General features: G+C 36.7%; 1 protein-coding gene across 1 annotated transcript in view; it reads right to left on the reverse strand.

Moving 5' to 3' along the window:
* Positions 1-326: 326 nt before the first annotated feature.
* Positions 327-22,643, reverse strand: part of KCNH5 (potassium voltage-gated channel subfamily H member 5) — a 357,848-nt gene continuing 335,531 nt past the window's right edge. The window contains exon 11 of the mRNA XM_012464182.3: positions 327-3,459. Within this exon, the coding sequence (XP_012319605.1) occupies positions 2,512-3,459 (948 nt within the window). The 3' untranslated portion in view covers positions 327-2,511. The remainder of the gene's footprint in view (positions 3,460-22,643) is intronic.

A 22,643-nucleotide genomic window follows, 5' to 3' on the forward strand; every position in this document is an offset into this window, starting at 1 on the left:
CCTCATCATATCATGCACACAGAGAACAGAGGTGGCTGAAAAAACACTATGATAACTGCGCCATAAATAAACAATTGGTACTTTCCCTCCTTCTTGACAATCTGGAATAATTCAAAACCATTATGTTTCTTGCATATAGGAACAATAATATTATAGGTTGATTAGGTGAAACTCTACGTCAATGTCAGAACACAGTAAATATTTGTACCACTAATATGTAAAGGCATGAATTAGAACTTCAAATTATCATGCTGTTCACAGTCATTCTTTTATAGCTTTATACCAACAGTTATTTTTGAAGTGGTGGCTAAAGTTAAACTAACAACTTCTGTACTCAGGTTTTTATTTAAATCACACATTCACCTTTAAAAGCTTAAGCCAAACTTGACTTAAACAAATAGAAAAATACCCTGAAATTCAATAAATGTCAGAGGTCAAGAAAAAGATATCATCCTTACCATAAAAGCAAAAAATCCCAATTTCAATGCAGATATCTTACTCCATAAATATTTCATTTTGTTGTGTTTGTGGTAGGTAGATATTGTAGCATTACATGGAGGCGTGTTCCCCTGAAAACTTCCATTATGGTTAGTGGAAGTTATATGCACAAAGAAAGGAAAACGGAGCCCATGGCACATATGTTTTGAGACTCCTAAATTAGAGGCACATCTTGTGGGCATGTGAAGTTCAATAGAAATTCTAAAATAGCAACTGTTTTTGTAAATTACTGTTTTGCACTTCTCGAGTCTGAATGTGATAATGCGTCTTTCAGTTCTAGTGGCTTTGGTTGGGGATACTGGGAGATAGAAAAGCGCCTAAAAATTGGTATAATAGACCAAAATATCTCCTTCAATTTTGCCATCGACTTTTGCATATTGTTAACATATATGTACAGATAGTCTAGCAATATATAAACTACTAGCATATATTTTCAACTTTATGGAAACACTAACTCCCCTGCTCCCAATGTTAAATGCTGTGCATGCACTGACTGAAAAGTATGCTTTTCTGAACAACTTCCTAAAATATACTTTAATCAAAAGAAATAAGTTCTCATGGGTTCTTACAAGTGAATGTGTATTTTATTCTCAATCCATATCATTTAAGGGACTAGCTATATATAGGACAACTCTGTGACTTTTTAGAAAAACTTGATAATAGGCACTTTTTACAAAGAGGATTTGAATTCAAAAGACTAAAATTCAGTCTTTAGTATCCCCCTTTCATAAGTGGATCTGCCTGAGCCACAACAGTTTGTTGAATCAACTCAGCAGAAGTCCAGCAGTAGAACTGCATGCAAAAAAAGCTTTCAAACACTGTAACCACAATAAAATGATAGAAAAGCAGTTATCTGAGTCGAGCAACTTAATATCTACTACTTGGTTTGTTTGTTTCTTCCCACAATCCATGTGTTATCACTACAAACACTAAGATTCATGTGTCAACCATCTGTACCAGTGTTTCATTCTTCTAAGTTACAGATATGCCACAAAAATTTATCTATCTGTTTACATTTTTTTATTTTATATCACAATAGTTAGCATTTTGATATGATCACTTAAATGCTTTTTTTTGTATGTTTATTTGCTAAGAAACCTTTCAACGTCACTCTTGAACATGTTTTGGAAATACAAATTTAGAGCATTCATCAGCTTTGGAAATTCAGCATCTCTTACACGAATTGTCAAAAGGCCCTTATACCCTGTGGTGCGGTGTTTCTATAATAACATACACTATATTAATAGTTCAGTATTTATGATGTTGATAATGTCAGCCTACAAGATGGCAGCTGTTCTCCAAGAAGGACGGAGTAGGGATTTCCTTACAGAGGAGCTAATGATTACTATCTAAGTATAATGTTAAAAAAGGAGAGGTATAGTTGAGCAAAAATGTAATTCATGCACAAAACCCATAGCAAGACGTTTTCAATATCCCACACTGTCATCTGACTTAGGTGACAAAACAGTCATTTAAATGGAGCAAACACTGCCTGGAGGGGAAAAGAACCTCACCTAAGTTACAGAAAAATATCCTATGGAGAGAGATCATAACGTGGTACTAATAGTTTAAAAGACTGAACTCTTCCTTGGCATTAATCTACAATTTTAACTTAACAGAACAGTGAGAAAATGATAGCTCGATATACATACTCAGCCTGAGATCAAATTTGTCATGGCAACATTGGCAGGTTGGACCCTGATTCTTCAAATATTACATTGCCTTGGGTAACAAAAATCATACTCTTTTATTATAGATTAGAGATTATAAACAAATGTAAAGTGTGCATGCAGTCAACTGCATAATATACAAGCAATATCTATGTGTTTAATAATCATCTTCTTTGGCAGGCCAGAATCCAGCTGGACATGCAATATTTACATATCAAAATCCACGTTGTCATCATATTGAAAGCAAGTGAAAATATATATATGTATATACAGTATATACACATGTATGTATATAGATGTATATACTGTTTTTAATATATTAACAAATATATATGTATATATATTAAAAGTGGATTTCATCTTTGTCAGATTCAGGTGATTCAGGCCTTGAAACACTAAAAATATCCTGACATGGTATTTGGGGAGGTACTTGGAGTGGCATTTGGGATTTGGGCGATGAGGACTGGGGGACACTTTTCTCTGACAGTATTTTTAAGATTTCTGCCACCTGCTTTTCTAGAGCAGTCATTCTGCAGCTGAGCAGCTGGATGTCCTCTTTGAGTTCATGTTTGACTTCCTGCAGTGTGGTCTGTAAGGCCTGCTCAGGGATGGGATAAAAGGGGTGCTTGGCATCAGCCTGAATGGGACTGTGCTCTAGTGGACTTCGGGCCTCCCCAGCCTTATCCAAACGAAGGTCACTTTTTGTAATGCCACTGTCACAAGAATCTGTTTTCCTTAATGGGTTTTTGGTCACACTGTTCTCTGAATCACTGCTCTTGGGGTCCTCGGACAATAGCCCCATGGACTCAGCTTTCGTGACATTATTCCAGTCTTCCTTTTTCTCCTCATGGGCTCCCATATTATTCTTGAGTCGCAGCCACCCTTTCCCATTTCCATTCTTCATTCTTATTGGGCTGTTGACTTTGAGACATTTTTGGTCAGCACCGCCATTGGGCTTGAGTTCCATGGCATCACGGTTGTTCTGCTTAAGGGATTCGCTGGTTTTCACATAGGCCAGAGACGTCTGAATGGGAGTAATCTGTGACACAGTCACCACACTGGTGCCAGTGATGGAGGCTCCATTCTGTAAGGAGCGGCTTTCTACCTGGAGTTGGTTCCTCTCGGGGTCACTCTGTGTTGACCCCTGATTGCGCAGCTCCTTCTGCTGCTTGAACTTCTGGAAGAGCTTTCTGACCGGGTGGTCCACAGGGATGCTGAGGGTCACCTCATTCTTCTGCCGGAGGCGCTCCTCCTCCTCCTTCTTCACATCGCTGATCTTACGAAAGATGATCTGTGGAATGGGAGAGATAGTCACAGCGTGATTATAAAAGCAGATGTATTAACAGTTGTGTGATACTCTGCTGTGCGTGCTTTGTGTTACAAAGAAAACCCTTGAACATTCCATAAGATTATTTCTGAAGAGAAAAAATTCCAATGTCATTTATGGAATTGCATTTATGAAATTTATGGATGCAAGATGCCTTAAGCCCAACATAGAAATGTTGGCTACTTATTTACTTAGTTGTAGTCCCCTACATATCAAAGGAAGAATTACTCAAGAGATAACTGAATAGAGGTATTTTGCTCCTACTTTATGTTCCTAATATATTACCATTAAGCAGGAAATACACAAATACATACATGTATATATTTGTATATGTATATATGTGTATACATATATAAGGAAATACATAATTATCCCTTAAATTTCCCTGTTATGAATTGCTACTTTTGTATGTTTTTCCTTATTGTGTAGAAATAAGATTCAAAACCATTTTTAATATTATCCTCTCTGCTGGGTGTGGTGGCTCACACCTGTAATCCCAGCACTTCGGGAGGCCAAGGTGGGCAGATCAGGAGGTCAGGAGTTCAAGACCAGCCTGGCCAACATGATGAAACCTTGTCTCTACCAAAAATACAAAAATTAGCCAGGCATGGTAGCATGCACCTGTAATTCCAGCTACTCAGGAGGCTGAGGCAGGAGAATCGCTTGAACCTGGGAGGTGGAAGTTGCAGTTAACCAAAATTGCACCATTGCACTCTGGCCTGGGTAACAGAGCAAGACACTGTCTCAAAAAAAAAAAAAAATTATTCTTTGTTTGGGCATCAGATAGTAAAAATTCCAGGCTATAAGTGTACGGAGAAGTTAGGCAGTTCAGCAAATGGACCTGGGTTGGGTAGGAGGAGGATTTAAATGTATTTATGTTTACCCTAGAAGGCAGGACTAGAATTTGTGAGGAAGTTTCTGGGAGGCAACGCCAGCTCACTACACAGACTTCAATGCAAACTGCTCTCTATTGAATAAACCACCTTGAAAACTCATGATCATTCTACCACTAAAAGGTAAAATAGAAGTGTGCTTTCCTTGTGACATGTTCACTGGGTTAGAGGTTGAAATCTTCAATTTCCAAGATTCTTTACATTTTAAACATAAAATTAAAAATATAGTACAGGTGAGGGGTTAGATATCCACAAATAAATATCATTTTATTTAAAATGTATTTTGAAAGTAACATTGGGAAGAACTTATGATAACCCCATCAAAAGAAATTTTAAAAATGTTGGCTATATAAGAAATTGCCACATAGATTATCAGAGTTGGAAGAAAAGGTAGTAAGTGTGAGATTTTTGCTTAGAGTCCTGAAAAGCAAAGTAACTGCAGGTGAAGGCTGTAAGGAAAATCAAAAAGGAGTCACATTAGATAAGGCACTTTCAGAATCAGACAATTTTATGACTTAAGGAAAATTACTTACCTTGATCACCCTCTGTATGTTGTTGGTTAGATCAGAAACACATGTGAAGCACACATTCTCTAACCCATAACAGACACTCAACATACGCTGGTTCTCTCTCCTTGACCTCTCATAAAATACACCTATCTGAAACCATTGATTACCTTTTGAATATTCAGCAGCTGCCTGGAGTAACATATAATCTTGATTTTACACCAAAAACCATACTATTGATGGTCACTGTTAAAAGAAAAGTCAGAAAGGTAGCCATCCCCCTTCCAGGTAAGAGTACATCTTCTAAAATGAGATTAATGCACTAAATTCAGCTTATCAAGTGGCAATAATTTGTATTTTAAAATAAATTCAATGACTATCTGTAAAGGCCAACATATTTTTTTCTCATTAGTGGCACATGAAATTGGATCTTTTAAAAATATGTAACAATAATCTCAAATTCTGACATCAAAGCTCCAGCAGTTTAATTAGAAGTCTTTCAAAAGGTTGACACATTTCTTAGGATTCCTAAATAAACAGAGGTTGTACTTAATAAGTTTTCAAGATATAAACACATTTTTTTTTTTTTTTGAGAAAGAGTTTCACTCTTGTTGCCCAGGTTGGAGTGAAATGCTACACAACCTCCTCTTCCCGGGTTCAAACAATTCTCCTGCCTCAGTTTCCTGAGTAGCTGGGATTACAGGCATGCGCCACCACATCCAGCTAATTTTGTATTTTCGGTAGAGACGAGGTTTCTCCATGTTGGTCAGGCTGGTCTTGAACTCCCGATTTCAGGTGATCCACCCTCCTCAGCCTCCCAAAGTGCTGGGATTACAGTTATGAGCCACCACACCCAGCCTGAACATTCTTTAGAGCCAGACATACCCAGACACAGAAACACAGATACTATTTTCCTGTTTCAGCTCCTTTTTGAAAAAGTACTCACTTTGATTCTATGGGTGGACGTGAGAGGCCTAATATGAATGATTTTCCGCATCCCCCTTCCCACTCACCACTGACCTTTTTTTTTTTAAAGGTGGTTGTTTAGCCTAAGATAGGCATAGAGTTGGTTGGATGTGGTAACACAGAAGAGCCTTCACATTTGGGAAAAGGGAACCATCTCAAAGAGTGAGTGCAGTGTGACAGGTAAACTGAAGGACCCTCGTGCAATATTTGGGACACACTAAAAACATCATACATTGTGAATCGGAATTGGACATATGTATCCTTTAACAAATATCCATTGTTTATTAGAATTTTAATTTTACCTGGGAGTCCTGTAGTTTTGTTTGCTAAATTTGGCAATCTTATTGGTCTATAATAGACAAGGACATTCCTATCTTTATAACGTCTACGTGTCCTGCCATGGAAAGAGAGTAAACTGAAAGATTTGGTATTACTGACAACTGAGAATTTATGAGCACCTTAGGCAAGAGCCTTATTTTTTTAGATTTTCAATATAATGGCTAATAATTGCTTGCAATTATTGTGTGTTTACCAAGTTCATGGTGTTTCATGATGCAAGATTGTAACATGCCCATGAGAATATCAGTAAAATAAATCTTTCCCAGCTTCCTTGACCACCAGCTGCCCCACCCACCCAACCAAGAACACACAAAAGTGTTTGAATTACTACTATTTAGCTAGAAACAAAGACTCCAAATACCGAAATACATAGGGCAAAGGGGGTCCTGGCACAGGGCTTGTTTTCTCATCTCTACCGGGGACAAATGAGATAGAGCTAGATCTGTATTTTGCTGTCAAGAAATGTAAAAGTAACTGGGAAAGAGAAAGAATCAAGCTCTGCTACATTAGATGACAGAATTCTGAGTACCACACAATGTTCCTTTCCCCCTTTTTACTCCAGGGGCATAGGAAATGAAGTAATTTTAAACATAGCTCCCTTGAGGTTTGGGGGTACTTAGGACCAACAACACTGGGCCAGAATTCTTACCAAGTTTGCAGAACAGCAGGACCTACACATCCAGTCTCCAGACCCAGCAATACACAGTGGGAAAAACGTGCTCTTTAGAGGGCAAAGGTTTCCCTCTTTGCTCCTCGCCCTTCACGTTCCTTTATAGTTCAGAGGGGCATTGACGGGGATCCCCTAGAGCTCAGAAAGCCACTGAAGGTAATCATTTGTGAATTCAGTCTGCTGGAAACCAGGCAAGGCAAAAGCACTGCGTGAGATGGGAAAAGTTATTGCACCCTGTAGGTCACCTGCCACCAAGGACTTTCAGACCATCAGTTATCCCACACACAAAGAGAGCCAGCAGTTGGACATGACCAGCTCAAAAGCTAACACTCTGAGGAGTGGCTACAGGCCCTCCAGATCTCAGATACAAGCTTTAGGTCCTGAAGTATCCCCCTTTCTCTTTAGCAGCAGGCCTGCTGACAATCTTCAGCCCAGTGAGAGGAGACACAGGTGCCGGAGGTGGGGTAGAAAGAGAGGTAATGAGATTTATCACCCAGTCGATACAATTTGAACTGAAGCCTAACTGAAAACACTAACACTTGGATTTGGTCAACTACTTACTATAGCCAGGTTTTTAAGTAAGAGGTAATTTTTTTAAAAAATTACTAGTTTGAATTGACTTTTTAGGATCAGATTACATTTATTTTATTTTTGACTATGGAACAAAATAATGACATTGTAAAGTGATTATAAAATATCTGTATATAGCAAAGTGGTCGCTTCCACACAGGTATTTTCTCATTTAAGTGTCATAAATGAGAAAATTTTACAAGATAGGTCCTATTATTCTCTACTGTATGACACAGGTCCTACTGTTCTTATATTACAGAGAAGCAAATTGAGGCATAAAGAGTTTAAGTGGTTTCCCTTAGATTACAAACTGTGTGTCCAGGATACAAATCCAAGGGGTCGGATTCCAAAGTCTTAACCATTCCACTCTCCTGCTCCTCAAGGTAACTTTTATATTTTCTCCTGGACTCTGTGAAAACTTGGATAGATGAATGAGTGAAGTAGGAAGTCATGCAGCAATTTCACACCCAGCAGGTCGTCCCTCACAGAGCATTTGCCATGGAGAACCATCCCTGAAGGCAGTGAATTGAACAAGATTGAGGCTCTATACTTGCTGGGAAAACGGTAGCCTTGACTGGCACCTTGCAAGAGCTTGTGGGAGGCAGTCTCGAGACCCTCCTCACTCTCCAAAGCAGAGGCAGTAGGCTTAAATGCATGCTACCATTTTGTATCTTCTAGTCCCCTTTGAGGATGCCTTGTGTTTTTGCTTTGTTTTGTTTTTAACTTCCTTCTACATACATTAAATACACTGCCTTTATGGGAGGCAGCGGGCAGGGAGGGTCAAAGAATGTGATTTTTCCATGGACTCTGACATCATCCTTGATTCCACTTACATCTAAATCGCTTGTTTATGAGAATAGGGATTTCTGTCTGCTTGCTAATTGCTGTATCTCAAGTGTCTACAACATGCCTGCCACATTGAAATTCTTAATAAATAAATGGTATTCATTAGTTCAATAACCTTTTCATACATTCAGCAAATGTATGTTTGTGAATGTGTTTATGAATGGAAAATATTACAAATAAAAAGGGTACTTTCTAGTTCCCTTACTAGAGTCATTTTTTAGAGTTCCAGTCTCTAAAAAGTGATCGATTATTATTATTATTGATCATTAATGTCTACTCCTATTTCCTCATTTGGAAGCAGGAGCTATATGATTTGCCTTCTGGCAGTCCCAGAACTAGCCAACTGCTGAGCAAATGCATACTGGGTAGACTCAGGTTCAAATCTTTGACCCACAAATCAGTCATTGAAAGGTCTTGAATCAGAACCTGTCTTTGATTTCATTGTAAGGATGCAATAACATCCATTAGAAACTTATTTTCTAGTTTATGACAAAATTTTCTTTCCTACTGCAAGGTAAGAGAATATAGGCACTGAAATTAAAAACAAATGAAAGGTGATTTAATCATGTTTATGGGCTTTAAACACTAATCTACAAGGTGCTACCACAAGCCGATCCATATCTTATATGCAAAGTATGACTTTTTTTGTTTTGTTTTAAGTTTAAAAGAATGTACAAATATAACAAATAAGAAAATAAAACATAAGGGATGCCTAACATAAGTAACTCACTGTATTTCAAAAGCACTAAATGCAATTAGACCTTCTCTATAAGTCCTCACAGTTTTGGAGACAAATTTATGATCTAAGCTCCAATTTTGAGTAACACTGAATATTTATTACTAAGAAAACTACATTGCTATGGTAATTATTATACATTACCATTATGAGCAATCTTAAATTAATTCTACCGAACATTTCCTTTTATGAAGCGCTTTTTGGCTGGGCATGTTGGCTCATGCCTGTAATCCCAGCAATTTGGAAGGCCAAAGTGGGAGGATCACTTGAGCCCAGAAGTTTGACACCACCCTGGGAGACTCAGTTCACACAGGGAGACCCCATCTCTGCAACAAAATTTTAAAAAAATTAGATATGCTTGGTGGCATAAGTCCACACTCCTAGCTACTTGGGAGGCCGAGGCAGGAGGATCACCTGAGCTCAGGAATCTGAGGTTGCAGTAAGCTATGATAATGCCACTGCATGTCAGCCTGGGTCTCAAAAATAATAATAAATAAAAATTTTAAAAAGAAGGACTTTTATCTTTAGTTTTTTTTAACATGTATATAGTAAAATAGTTCAACTTAACAGTGGAAACTGATACATTTTATTTAGTTAAACTCTTTAAAATGGTGTACTGTTACTTAAATTTTTAAAACTGCATCTTATGCTTTGGCCATTGAAATAGCCTATAAACAGTAAGATTTTTCATGCTCCAATTGAATCTTTCATGGGCAACTTGCAAATTGTAACTCATAAAGTAAGATGTCTCCTGCTAATTCAATATATAATTTATATAGGTGAGTTGTACCCAATTATTATATGGATGATCATTTTTCTCTACAAAACAAGCATTTTTTTAAAACCACAAAGAAATTATTACAGAAAGTGTTAAAGGATTTGTGTTCATAATGGTTCAACGTGTATGAATTAAATTCTGTGAAAATGTATATCCTTACTTATCAATGTAGTATTAAAAGAAATCAGCTTTTAAAAATCTAATACTTTGCTTTATTCTCAGCATTAAAAACCTAGACCCTTTTTACCTGATGTACTCTGTGTCCATCTTTTGTCCAATGGCAAATCAGATTGCTGTTGAACACCACAAAAATTAAGGACAAAATTTAAAAAGAAAAACCAGAAATCAGGCTATGGTTCCAGCTTCACATTTATTGGTAGGCTGCACAATAACCTGTACTGTTTCTATCAGCAAAGAGGTTTACTTCACTTAAGCTTTTTTTCCTCTGTGCTTCATTATGTTCTGTAGAATCCATGCTGGAAGGTTTAATTTATTTAAATGATAAAAGCTTCTTAAACTTAACAGGGAACATGGCCAACTGAGCTTTCCATTTCAAAAGTAGGACATTTGATCATAAAAGTGATATCAAAATTGAATAATTTGAATGTGTACTGAACTTTGAAGTCCACTAAAGGCAAGGAAAAAAAAAGGTTAGAAACATTTGTTTAATGACACGGATTTAGTGTTATATAATTTGCAGAAAAGAGAGCGGTGTTTTCTCTCAAATGGCTCATCACTTTCTAGATTTGTGAATCGACTAGGAATTTATAGCTATATGTGATCAAGCAGTGAGTAGCTCTGGTTCATCTGACTCTCCTGGGATTTAGTTCTTTGATTCTTTGGTTCTTCTTACTGTTTCCATAATCTTCGTCACTAATTCTAACTCTAGCCCTCCAATCCATGACAACCTGAACTAACACAACAAAGTATTATTTATTAAACACTACCATGTATGTATCGGAGGCTGTAAACTCTCAGTGAAGGCCACAGTGATGGGGCTGTGGCAAATGACCACTCTACAAATTTAGATGTGCTTAGTGTAACAGTGATGCATGATACTCTGTTTTGAGATGTGGCAGCCTTGTTTACTTCAGCCACTCATAAATCTGCAAGCTCTCCAAGGGCACAAAATGTATTACAGATCTAATCCAGGTCCGTGGGTCCTAACATTTTTGAAAAAATTAATTGATTAAGTACATGTAAAGAAAAAGGAAGGAAGGAAAATGGGTAGAGAGAAAAAAGAAAGGAAGGAAGGGAAGGAGGGAAGGTCAGAGGGAGGACAGGAGGGTGGGAGGGAGAGAGGGAGAGACAGAGGGAATGGAGAGGATAGGGAAGGAATCATCTTTTGGTTTTGTTAATATGGTGGGTAATGCCTGATGTGGGTAAGGATGATCAGTATGATGCAAATGCAAAAAATTCTAGAATTACTGATACAGTTACTGAAATAACTAATGAAATGTTCCAAGCATTATTTTCTTTACCATGCAAAAGATCATTTATCTCAATTCTTCAGGCTATCATAAATATGAAAATATGTTTTTCACAATGAAAAAAACATAGATTGTAAACTTTACTAATGCTAGCCTAACTTTGAAATATGGTGCTAAATACATATGTTTTTATTTGTACAAATTTTTCATTAAAAAAATAGAAGGAAAACAAAGTCTTCTAAAGCAAGGATCCAGTTACTCTAAGGTTAATCTGACAAGGTTTTGATTCACTGTATCAAACATTGCAGCAGCCCATGAATTGCTCTCCCTGCCTCAGTGTTTAGTCTAATTTTTCTTCATTCTATCCTTTGCTGTTGCATATAAAATATAATAGCGCACTAGGCTAAAAATTACAGAATAAAATCCAAACTCCTTAGCAAGAAGTCAGCAAGCCTGCAGCGGTCCAGCCCTACCTGCTTCTCCAACCTCTGCTTCCTTCACTCCTCACTTGGCCTCCACACACCTGCCACACTGAGTCACTCTGAGTTCCAGCACGCATTCATGACATTGCACATATCGTTCTCCCTCCTCCTCCACACCCACTGGAGAACTCCTGCTTGTCCTTTGACACTCAGCTCAACTGTGTCCTTCTTTATAAGGTAGGACCAGCTACATAATTTTCAGAGCCCAGCGCAAGATAAAAATTTAGGGCCTCTAACGTCATACTTTATAGTAAAATACTAGCAGCTTTCCCCCTAATATCAGCAAAGAGAAGAGCAGGTATGATCCCATCACTTCTACTCAACATTGTATTAGGGGCTCTAGCCAGGGAAATTGTCAAGAAAATAAAAGATATCCAGAATAGAAAGGAAGAATTAAAACTCCTCTATTTAGAGATGACATGATCATGCATATAGAAAATCTTAAGAAATCCATGAAAAACCCACTAGAATTAATAAAGGAGTTCAGGAAGGATGCAGTATACGCATTCAATCCAAAAATCTGTTATATTTCTATGCACTAGCCATGAACCATGTGAAAATGAAATTAAGAAAACAATGTTATTGACAATAGCATCAAGAAGAATAAAATAGGAATAAATTTAGCAAAAGAAGAAGTGTAGGAGTTATACATAGCAAAACTACAAAATGTTGACATATATTAAAGAAAACCTAAAGAAATGGAAAGACATCTCATGTTTACATATTGGAAGAAAATATTGCTAACATGGCAATACTACCTAAGTTGATCTACAGATTTGATATAATTTTCATCAAAATTTCAACTGTTCATTTTCAGAAATTGATAAACTGACCCAAAATTTCAGATGAAAATGCAAGGGACCCAGAACAGTCAAAACAATATTGGAAAAAGAGAACAAAGTTGGAGGACTCACACCTAACAGTTTAAAAACTTAGAACAAAGCTACAATAATTAAAGGATTTGGTACTGGTATAAGAATAGACATAGATATCAATGGAATACAATTGAGAATCTTGAAATAAATTTATGCATCTATAGTCAACTGGTTTTTGACAAGAGTGGCAAAGTAATTCAGTGAAGAAAGAATAATCATCTTTTCAAAAAATGGTACTAAAACAACAGCATATACACCAACAAGAAATATCTGCCTAACAAGAAATGAATATGGATATCTGTCTAATATGGATATACAAAATCAAACTTCAAATGGATTATACACCTAACTGTAAGAGCTGAAACTTTAAAGTTATTAGAAGAAAGCAATGATGTAACTTTTAGTGACTCTGAATTAGACAATGGTTTTGTAGAAAGGCACATGAATCTCAAGGCACCAAAGAACAAATAAATTAATTAGAGTTCATCAAAATAAAAAATGTGTGTACTTCAAAGGACCCTATCAAATGAAAAGACAACTCACAGAATGAGAGAAAATGTTTGCAAATAATACATCCGATTGCATAAAGTAAAGGTGATATACACCATGGAATACTACACAGCGACAAAAATAAATGGAATCATGTCCTGTGTAGCAACATGGATGCAGCTGGAAGCCATTATCCTAAATTAACACAGAAACAGAAAACCCAATTCTGCATGGTCTCACTTACAAGTAGGAGCTAAACATTAAGTACATACAGATGTAAAAATGGGAACTCTAGACACTGGGGACTTTAAAAGAGAGGTGGGAGGGAAGGGAGCAAGAGTTAAAAAATTACCTATTGGGTAGTTTTTCACTACCCAATATTGGGTATTATGTTCACTATTTGAATGATGGGTTCAATAGAAGCCCCCACCTCAGCATCACACAATATATCCATGCAACGCACCTGCACATCTACCCCCGAATTTAAAATATAATACTAATTATGTATCTGATATAGATTTAGTATCCAGAATATATAAACAGCTATTATAACTCAAAAATAAAGAGATAAAAACAATTTTAAAACATTCAAAAAATTCGAAGACATTTATTCAAAGATGATATACAAATGGCCAATAGTCATATGAAAAGATACTGATCATTAGTCATTAGAGAAATGCAAATTAAAACTACAATAAGCTATCACTTCACACCCTCTAGGATGGCTGTAATAAAAAACATAGAAAATAACAAGTGTTGGAAGGATATGGAGAAACTGGAACCCTCACACATTGCTGGAAGAAATGTAAAACGGTATAGTCTCTGTGGAAAACAGCTTGGCAGTGTCTCAAAAAGTAAATCAAAGAGTAGCTATATGACCCAGCAATTCTACTCCGGGATATAGATCCAAGAGAAGTGAAAACATAGTCACACAAAAACTGGTACATGAATGTTCACAGCAGCATCACTTATGATAGCCAAAAAGTAGAAACAACCCACATAATTCATTGACACTTGCAATGATGTGTTTTTCAGGTTCCTCCATGTTGCATTATGTGTCAATACTTCATTTCTTGTTGTGGCTGAATAGTATTTCACTGCATGGATACACCACAGACTTAGCTACTGTTACAGGCACATCCTCCTAAATTAGGTTTTCAGTCTTGTCTACCTATTAAGCTACGTGGCAGTTCATGCACAGGGACTCAAATATAGAAGTACAGAGTTCTTCTTGGGCCATATTTAGTTCACTTTAATGTGCCTCTTCTTAAGTGGTGGGATGCAGCAGCACACCAGATATTGACATTACAGATATGTGTTAAACATCTACCATGTTCCAAGCTCTGTTTTGTAGTTAAGAATATATCTGTAAACAAAGCAAAATATCCTGAAATATTTCATATGATGTCAGACAATGATGGGGGCTACAAAGAAAAATAAAGTATAAGAGCATAGGGAATGGCAGAGTAGTTGTGTATCTATGAGGAAATGGTATTTGAGTAGAGATATTCACAAATGAAGAAATGGGCCATGGAGAGGGCTGAGAGAGAGGAAATCCCAAGGTGGGAAAACGTTTTGCCTGTTCCAAGCACATACAGTGAGTAGCCCTTAGTAAACACAGGAGAATGCTGGAGAGGAGGTGGAAGAGGTAGCCACGGACTTCAGATTTCACCTGTGAGGGGAGGAGGGGAAGTCATGGAAAATTTGGAGCAGAGGATTCACATAATCTCACTTCCACTCACTTCTAATTGAAAGGTTGGAATGATAGAAGAAGAGATACCAGTTAAGAGACTTTTGAGTAGTTCAGGGGAGATAGCACAGTGACTTAGATTAGGGAGGTAGAAACAGAGGGAGTAAGAAGCAGCTTCAGATTTCTTTGGTCAGTAAAACTGACAGGTTTGTGGATGTGCTGGATGAATAATCCCAGAGTAAAAAAAAAAACTTTAAAAAAAGGCCTCTTTTTATTCTAAGCCAAAGGATAAATGGTAGTACCATTTTCCAAGATGGGGATAACTGGAATGGTGGCCTATAAACTAGAAAGACAAGTTATCCACACCACTATGGATGCACGTGTGCACGTGCACACCCATTCCCCCCCACACACAGTGTATACCTATATACACACATGCACAGTATACAATAGTGAAGAAGGAACAGGATAACTGACTAAACACTCCCAAAAAATTGCAAAGAGTGATGGCCGCGAGACTGGTCTATAGCAGTGATGAAATCTACCAGGCAGGCATTCTGAGGTGTCCCTCTGCCCTGGCAGTGGGATAAATTCCTTTAGTATTCTCTCAGTCAGCTATCAGGAATGAGCACTTTCATCCATTGTTCTCTGTGTCTCCTGATTCTGTTCTTGGAGGTTCTTCTTTGACCACATTTCTCTATAGTGAGACCTGATATGGGTGTTGGAGAATTTGTCCTATTTTATGACTATAGGGCTTACTCAGTTACTTCCTGCCTGTGCAAATTTGAGGACCCAAAGTTTGCTTTTGGGCTCATAGAAAAAGGATTTTTAAAGAACAAACTTGTGGTTTCTTTGGCAATATAATTTTCTCAGAAACTTTAGTAAGCTTCTGATCTTTTTACAGTCAATTCCATGTGCTTGAAACTTCACAGGAAGTACTTTCCTAGATATAATTCTCTGGTCTGACTTAATTCTTTGCTTTCTTGACACAATGTTTCTCTGTCTCTCTCTCTCTCTCTCTCTCTCTCTCTCTCTCTCTCTCTTTCTATATAGATATATATGGCAAATAGATTGGCAACTGTATCGAAGGTTTCAGGCTTGGTGGGAAGGTCACATTCCTAATCTCATCTTTGCCCCCAAACTAAATCTTAACAGATTCTTTTATACAATGAATTTTAATTTGATTTTTATTTTCCTTCTACCTAGTTTCATTTTATTTCCATATCTATGTGCAAGTCAGCCAACACAAATCTGAGATCACCTCTTTCATTTAGTGCCTTGTTAAACATAACTAGCCACAAGCCAAACATTACTAATACTGTTTTCCACCCTTTTCCAGTAGAGCTTCAGCACTGAAAGGCAATCGCAGATAGCAAACTTACCAAATGTTCTGTTATTAATAATACTTGTCTTCATCTTTCCAAGTCTCAAATATCAATTTCCTTATCTGTTGCCACTCCTACTAAGTCAATGTCACATACTTTAGAATAAATGGCGAGAAAGCCCGCTACTGGAATCGATTTAACTGAATGCCCAGTAGCATTGCAATTGCCACCTAGTCATTAGTATTTGAAAATTTAGAAAGAAAATTTGGAAGAACATTATCATTTTATTTCTAAGTTCTTAGCATTGAATTTTTAGCATACCCAAGCTCATTGGAACAAAATGATAAGGAAAAACCCTCACACTCATGTTTTGCTGGGAATGTGAGAATGCAGCTCCCAGTACTTGCCTGAGGCCATTCAATGAACCAATAGACCATGCTGTCTTTGAAACATAAATATTCCAGTTACAATACAGATTGTTTTCATCTTGGGAACACTAAACTAAAAATCCCAGGATTAGGGGAGTTGTACTAAGTGCTACACATGGATTATTATCTGTTAATTTTCAAAATAATCCATTTTAAAGATGAAAAAAACTGAAGCTTAGGGAGACTTAAAAATCTTCCTCAAGTCTACACAGGGAAAAGTGACAAAGCAGGGTTTCCAACAAAGGTTTATTGGACGTAAGAACTAGGCTACTTTGATTTAAGAATACTTGAGCTAATTTTTTGTAACTGGCCTGGAGTAGAAATTAAATGATGAAGGAGGTTGAATCACTTACTCATGAATCACTAAAAGTTACAACTCTGTAGGCTGGAAGTTTAACATACAGAAGTAAATACATACATATTAATATATACTGGGACTCTTCGGTATAGATGTGAAAAATAACTTAAATTTGACACTGGCAAATGCAATGCACTTTATAAAGCTCTTCCATGTTACCTCGTTTTCCCCTTGCAACTCTGTACATCAGTCAGGGCAATTATTATTTCCACTTGACAGTTGAGGCTCAGAGAAGTTGTATGACTTGCCTAAGCTCGCCAGCTAGTAAACAGCCAAGCTCCGACTGAAACCCATTTCCTACGGCCAGCTCCAGTGTTTCTTCTACCGTTTTATACCGACACTGCTAATACTATGTCCAATTCTGTTTTGCAGTTTGTAATGCACTTTCAAATACATCACCCTACTGGATCTCATTTGATACTATTCCTTTGTCCCCAGGAACACATCTAATAGGTGGCTTTGGCTTTTGCCTTGAAAGATAATGGCTGTGACTCATGGGAACAATTACTAACCTAGGGTAGTTACAATATCTTTAAAGTTTTTATTTTATTTTATTTTATTTTTTACCATTAAAGAAATTTTCTACAGTTTCTGTTTACAAAGAGAACTCTAGTATGTGTATTTAAATAGTTGCCAATTTTTACGTTGCTTTCTAAAAGAATAATGTAATTTTTACTTAATATCACACACACATACATTCTTCACTGTTAGGAAAAATAGACATGAGTAGATAAATAATCTTTCTCTACTGGAGTATTATCTTCTGGAAAGACTTAGAAATGTATATTTAGGGTAGATGATATATTACAATTTCAGTTTTTCACAGCTAAATCAAGTTTACATAAAATAAAATATTTTGGGGGTTTTGTGTTTGTAATATTGTGGTATTTGATAGCTGAAACTCAGAGAGTCAAAATGATTAGTCACTTGAATGTATAGCCATTCATTCATAGTTTGACCTAGAACTCACTTTTTCTAGTTTCTTTAAACCCACTCTTCACATCCCTCATGGGGTATGTAATTTCTGGATTAAAAGTGTGGGGTAAAATTTTTTTTTAATAAAAAGTCATCTGAGAGTCAAGAGAAAAGGGTTTGGGTACCTGCATAAATTTGGCCAAGCCACTTTGGCCTTCTAAGCATCAGGTGTACAGAAAAATCTACTTAAGGTAAACCATTCTCTATTTTTTCAGAATGGTGTAGCTATTCCATGTAAAATAGGTATCAACTGCTTATTTTGAATTGAATGAGCATGTGTTCACCCAGGTCCAAAATTGAGAATGGGGTCTCTAAGTATTGGTTGGTTGCAAAATAATCAGATTCTGATACCGCAGCCTTTTATTTGCCATCTAGTTTTTCTAACTTTCCATAGAAGCAAAATCAGACATGCAAGTGGCTTTGCCCTGCCTATCTGGATCATTTCCACCCCATTCCAATTCAAGAATCTGATTGTTCAATACATTTAGACAGTCCAGGAGAGATAGTATTTCCTTTCCTTTCACAGATCAGAAAGTAATGTCCCATGTATGCCAATTTATGCTTATTTAGTAAAAGGCTACTAGAAATAGCACTGGTAATTAGTGCCACTTCCAATCTGATAGCTTCATTTGCAGGAGATTTGATGTTTAGAGTATCTAATGGAAAGATCAATGATAGGTCATTTGAAGATTGGAGTTCTAGTACTAGCCAGGGCTCTAACTGTGTGATCACTATTCTTTATTTAAATAGTGATTAAAAGATGGGGCTGAACTTGATGCTTTTCAGCTCTATCCATCTTTGAATATGACACAAAAGGTTAGTAGCTGAAGCTTCCAAAAAATATATATATATATATCTACAATCTATTTTATGTTCTTTAAATTATTCCTAAGGTAACTTCTTGCTAAAAGATAACATACTTGCCCTGTTTTCCAGGTGTCAAAATTTCCTTGCACCCAACTCTGTTGAAATTTCTATGGTCCTTAGTACCAATTATAAATCTAGGATACATGTGCTACTTTTATGTGTGTTTTAATTCTGCTTATTCTGGTAGCGTGCTCACATACTGTGCTGAGAGAAGATGAAAATTTGCTGCTAATTACCAATGCTTGTACTTCCAAACACTGTTGGCCAGTAATTCACTTTTAGTGTCTAGAGTCAAGTACTAGCTAATAACTTTGTTCCTAGCGTGTTGAACTTTAATTAGTTATTTAAGTCAAAGACAAGTACAAGAAGCCACACTGCCTGTCTCTGTAGTATTGCAATTGCCAAGAATTGAAAGTTGGAATTTTAAACAAAGAAGACCCTATTTAAGTGATTGACATCTGCCAGTACATTTTCCCACCAGCATACATCCACACAAATGCACAGCAAAGCCAGCAGAAGCCCTACAAAGTACACTTTGAGCTGTCATCATTGGAAAGTCTGGTTAAAGAGATTTCAGTACTGCACATTATTGAGGTATGAAAAATAATATTCTAATATATTAGAATATATAATTTCACTGAAATCTTCCTAAAGATCTTTATATAATTGGTACCAAAACTAATGTTTAAAAAACACATACATATCCATAATTTATTCTATTTGAAAGTGTCTTAAAAGCCAAAACTTTACCACTATACAATTTATCCATGTAATCCAAAACCACTTGTACTCTTAAAGTGATTGAAATTTAAAAAGAAAGAACATGTCTTCATACAGTCAAAATAGATCTCCCACTGTCATATTCTATTATCTTTAGTTGTGCTACTATTGGGTGAAAGAACCTCATATTCCATATATTCCTGTAATTAGAGGTAGTCTCCTATTATCTACGGGTAGTGTGAGAAGAGTTTTTGCCAAAGCGTGGATTGCCTTGGCCCAGTTGAAACTCCAGGGAGTTCTGACCCTGAAGGAAAGATAATCTCTGAAGAGACAATTGAGTATTTCTAGCGGAGGACAGCATGGTGTAAGAACAGGAAAGTATGAGAGTTCATAGTCAACTGATGATATTGGAGTGGAAGGAGGGGGAGTAGAAGAGCTCACAATTCTGAGAGTCAGCTGAACTCCAGGCACACACTATGCATAGGGAACACAAAAAATAACAAATGCAGGGACAGATCATGTCCATGGTTTGGAAGACTGATAACTGTTAAGATAAAAACTCTTTCCTCATTTGTTCATATATTTATTATAATCCAAATCAAAATCCTGCAGGATCATTTTGCAGAAATTAACAAGCTAGTTCTACAGTTCATATAAAAGCACAAAAGGCCTACACTAGCCAAAGCAATATTAATTAAGAAGAAAAAACTGGAAGATTTATACTGCCCTATATTTCACTATTAAGAACTATAGTAGGAGGCTGAGGCAGGAGAATTGCCTGAACTCAGGAGGCGGATGTTGTGGTGAGCCGAGATTGCGCCATTGCACTCCAGCCTGGGTAACAAGAGCGAAACTCCGTCTCAAAAAAAAAAAGAACTATAGTAATTGAGATAGTGTGATAGTAGCACAAGAAAATAAATAATGAACAGAATACAATGTCCAGGAATTGACCCACACATATTTGAACACTGAATCATGATGAAGATACTACTGCAGTACACAGGAGAAACAATGTTCATTTAAATGTAAGTATCAGATCAATTGAACATTCATGTCAAAAAAATATGTCTTGATCTTTACCTCACACTGCGTAACTAAATCAACTCTAAATAGATGGCAGATTGTAATGTGATAGGTAAAAAACATAAAGCTTTTAAAAGAAAACACAGGAGAAAATCTTCATGATGTTAGGATATGATAAGATTCCTTAAACATCACACAAAAGTGGTAACCACAAAGGGGGAAAAAAATAAATCAGACTGGTGTTGAACTCCTGACCTCAAGTGATCCACCTGCCTCAGCCTCCCAAAGTGCTGGGATTACAAGCACAAGCCACCATGCTGGTCTCTACTCACTTTAACGTTTTAGATCGATTTTGCCCCTTTTTGGATTTTTAGAATTATCTAAATAGAATTATACACATTTGTACCTGGCATTTTTCACTCAATGTTATTTTGTAGCTGTTATTCACTGTTATCTATAGTTGTGGTTCAATAATTTTCATTGTAGAGTTTTGTACCAAATGAATACACTTCAATGTATTTACTTATTCTACCCTCGATAAACATTTTTATTTCCAATTCAGCTCTATTATAAACAGTGTTGCTGTTTATAGAATACAAAAGAATAAATCAGGCAAGGAAAGGGTGAAAGGAGATAAATGCAATGCATATGCCTGATTAAAAAAACTCATACCAGAATCTATAAAGAATTGTTACAAATTATTAAGAACAAAGATAACTCCAATAGAAAATGAGCATTTTACCACAAGAAGTCATGCAAATGTCCATTAAATATATGGAACAGTGCTCATCTTAATTAGCCATCAAAAGAGTACAATTAAAAACCACCATGTTTTTAATTGTGGTTTTCAGTTGTACTCTTTTGATGGCTAATTAACACCCCTCACATTCATCAAGATGCCTAAAATGGAAAATAAAAATAACCAGCAATATAGAAAAACAGAATTATCATAATCTTATGGGGGGTAAAAATTCATAGAACCATTTGGAAAACTGCTTGATGAGTATCTACTAAAAATGAAGATATACACACTCTAGATTCGGCAATTTTACTCTTAGGTACTCCTTCCAAAAAAGGTTGTAAATATGTAGATAAAAAGGTATGTACAAGGATGTGTGCTGCGACACTGTTTATAATAGCCTAGAATTGGAAATAAAAATGTTTATCAAGGGTAGAATGAATAAATACATGGAAGTATATTCATTTGGTACAAAACTCTACAATAAAAATTGTTGAACCACATCTATAGACAACAGTTATTTCACTCAAATAACATTGAGTGAAAGGTGTCAGATACAAATGAATACATATTGTATGATTCTATTTAGATAATTCTAAAAATTCAAAAAGCCAAAATTGATCTAAAGTATTAAAAGTGAGTAGGGACCAGCACAGTGGCTTGTGCCTGTAATTCCAGCACTTTGGGAGGCCAAGGTGGGTGAGTCACTTGAGGTTAAGAGTTTGAGAGCAGTCTGGCCACAGTGGTGAAACCTTGCCTCTACTAAAAATAGAAAAATTAGCTGGATGTGGTGATGCACGCCTATCATCCCAGCTACTTGGGAGGCTAAGGAAAGAGAATCACTTGAACCCAGGAAGTAGAGGTTGCAGTAAGCCGAGATCATGCCACTGCACTCCAGATAGAGTGAGACTCTATCTCAAAAAAAAAAAAATAAAGTGAGTAGGTAAAGCTTGGGTAGGGGTGTGTAGTGACTGCAACAGAGCAGGAAATGGGCTTCTGATGTGCTTCCTGTTCTGTTCTTGAGCTAGATGCTGAATACATGGATATGTTCAGTTTGTGAAAATGCATCAAACAGTACATTTATGATTTACAGACATTTCTATACACAAGGTATATTTTCACAAAAAGTTTACTTAAATAATAAGTAAGAGTTTGACCCAGGAACAGAGAATCAAGCACTGCATGTTCTCACTCACAGGCGGGTGTTGAACAGTGAGAACACATGGACACAGGGAGGGAAGCATCACACAGTGAGTAATACTCACAGGAGACATCTCATCAAAGACCCTCTATGTCTGCAGCAATCTTATTATGACTCCAGAAATCTTCCAACAGGTAAGGCTGGAAAGGGAGGGCTGAGGTTCTAAGCCTAGATGACTGGAGCAAGTGAAGCCAGAGAAGCAGGAAAGTCAGAAGGAGGAGCAACTCGAGGAGTAACAAGGA

This window comes from Aotus nancymaae, unplaced genomic scaffold, assembly GCF_030222135.1.
Source record: "Aotus nancymaae isolate 86718 unplaced genomic scaffold, 86718_ANA_hifiasm-v0.15.2.pri h1tg000011l, whole genome shotgun sequence".
In the NCBI taxonomy this organism is placed as follows: domain Eukaryota; kingdom Metazoa; phylum Chordata; class Mammalia; order Primates; family Aotidae; genus Aotus; species Aotus nancymaae.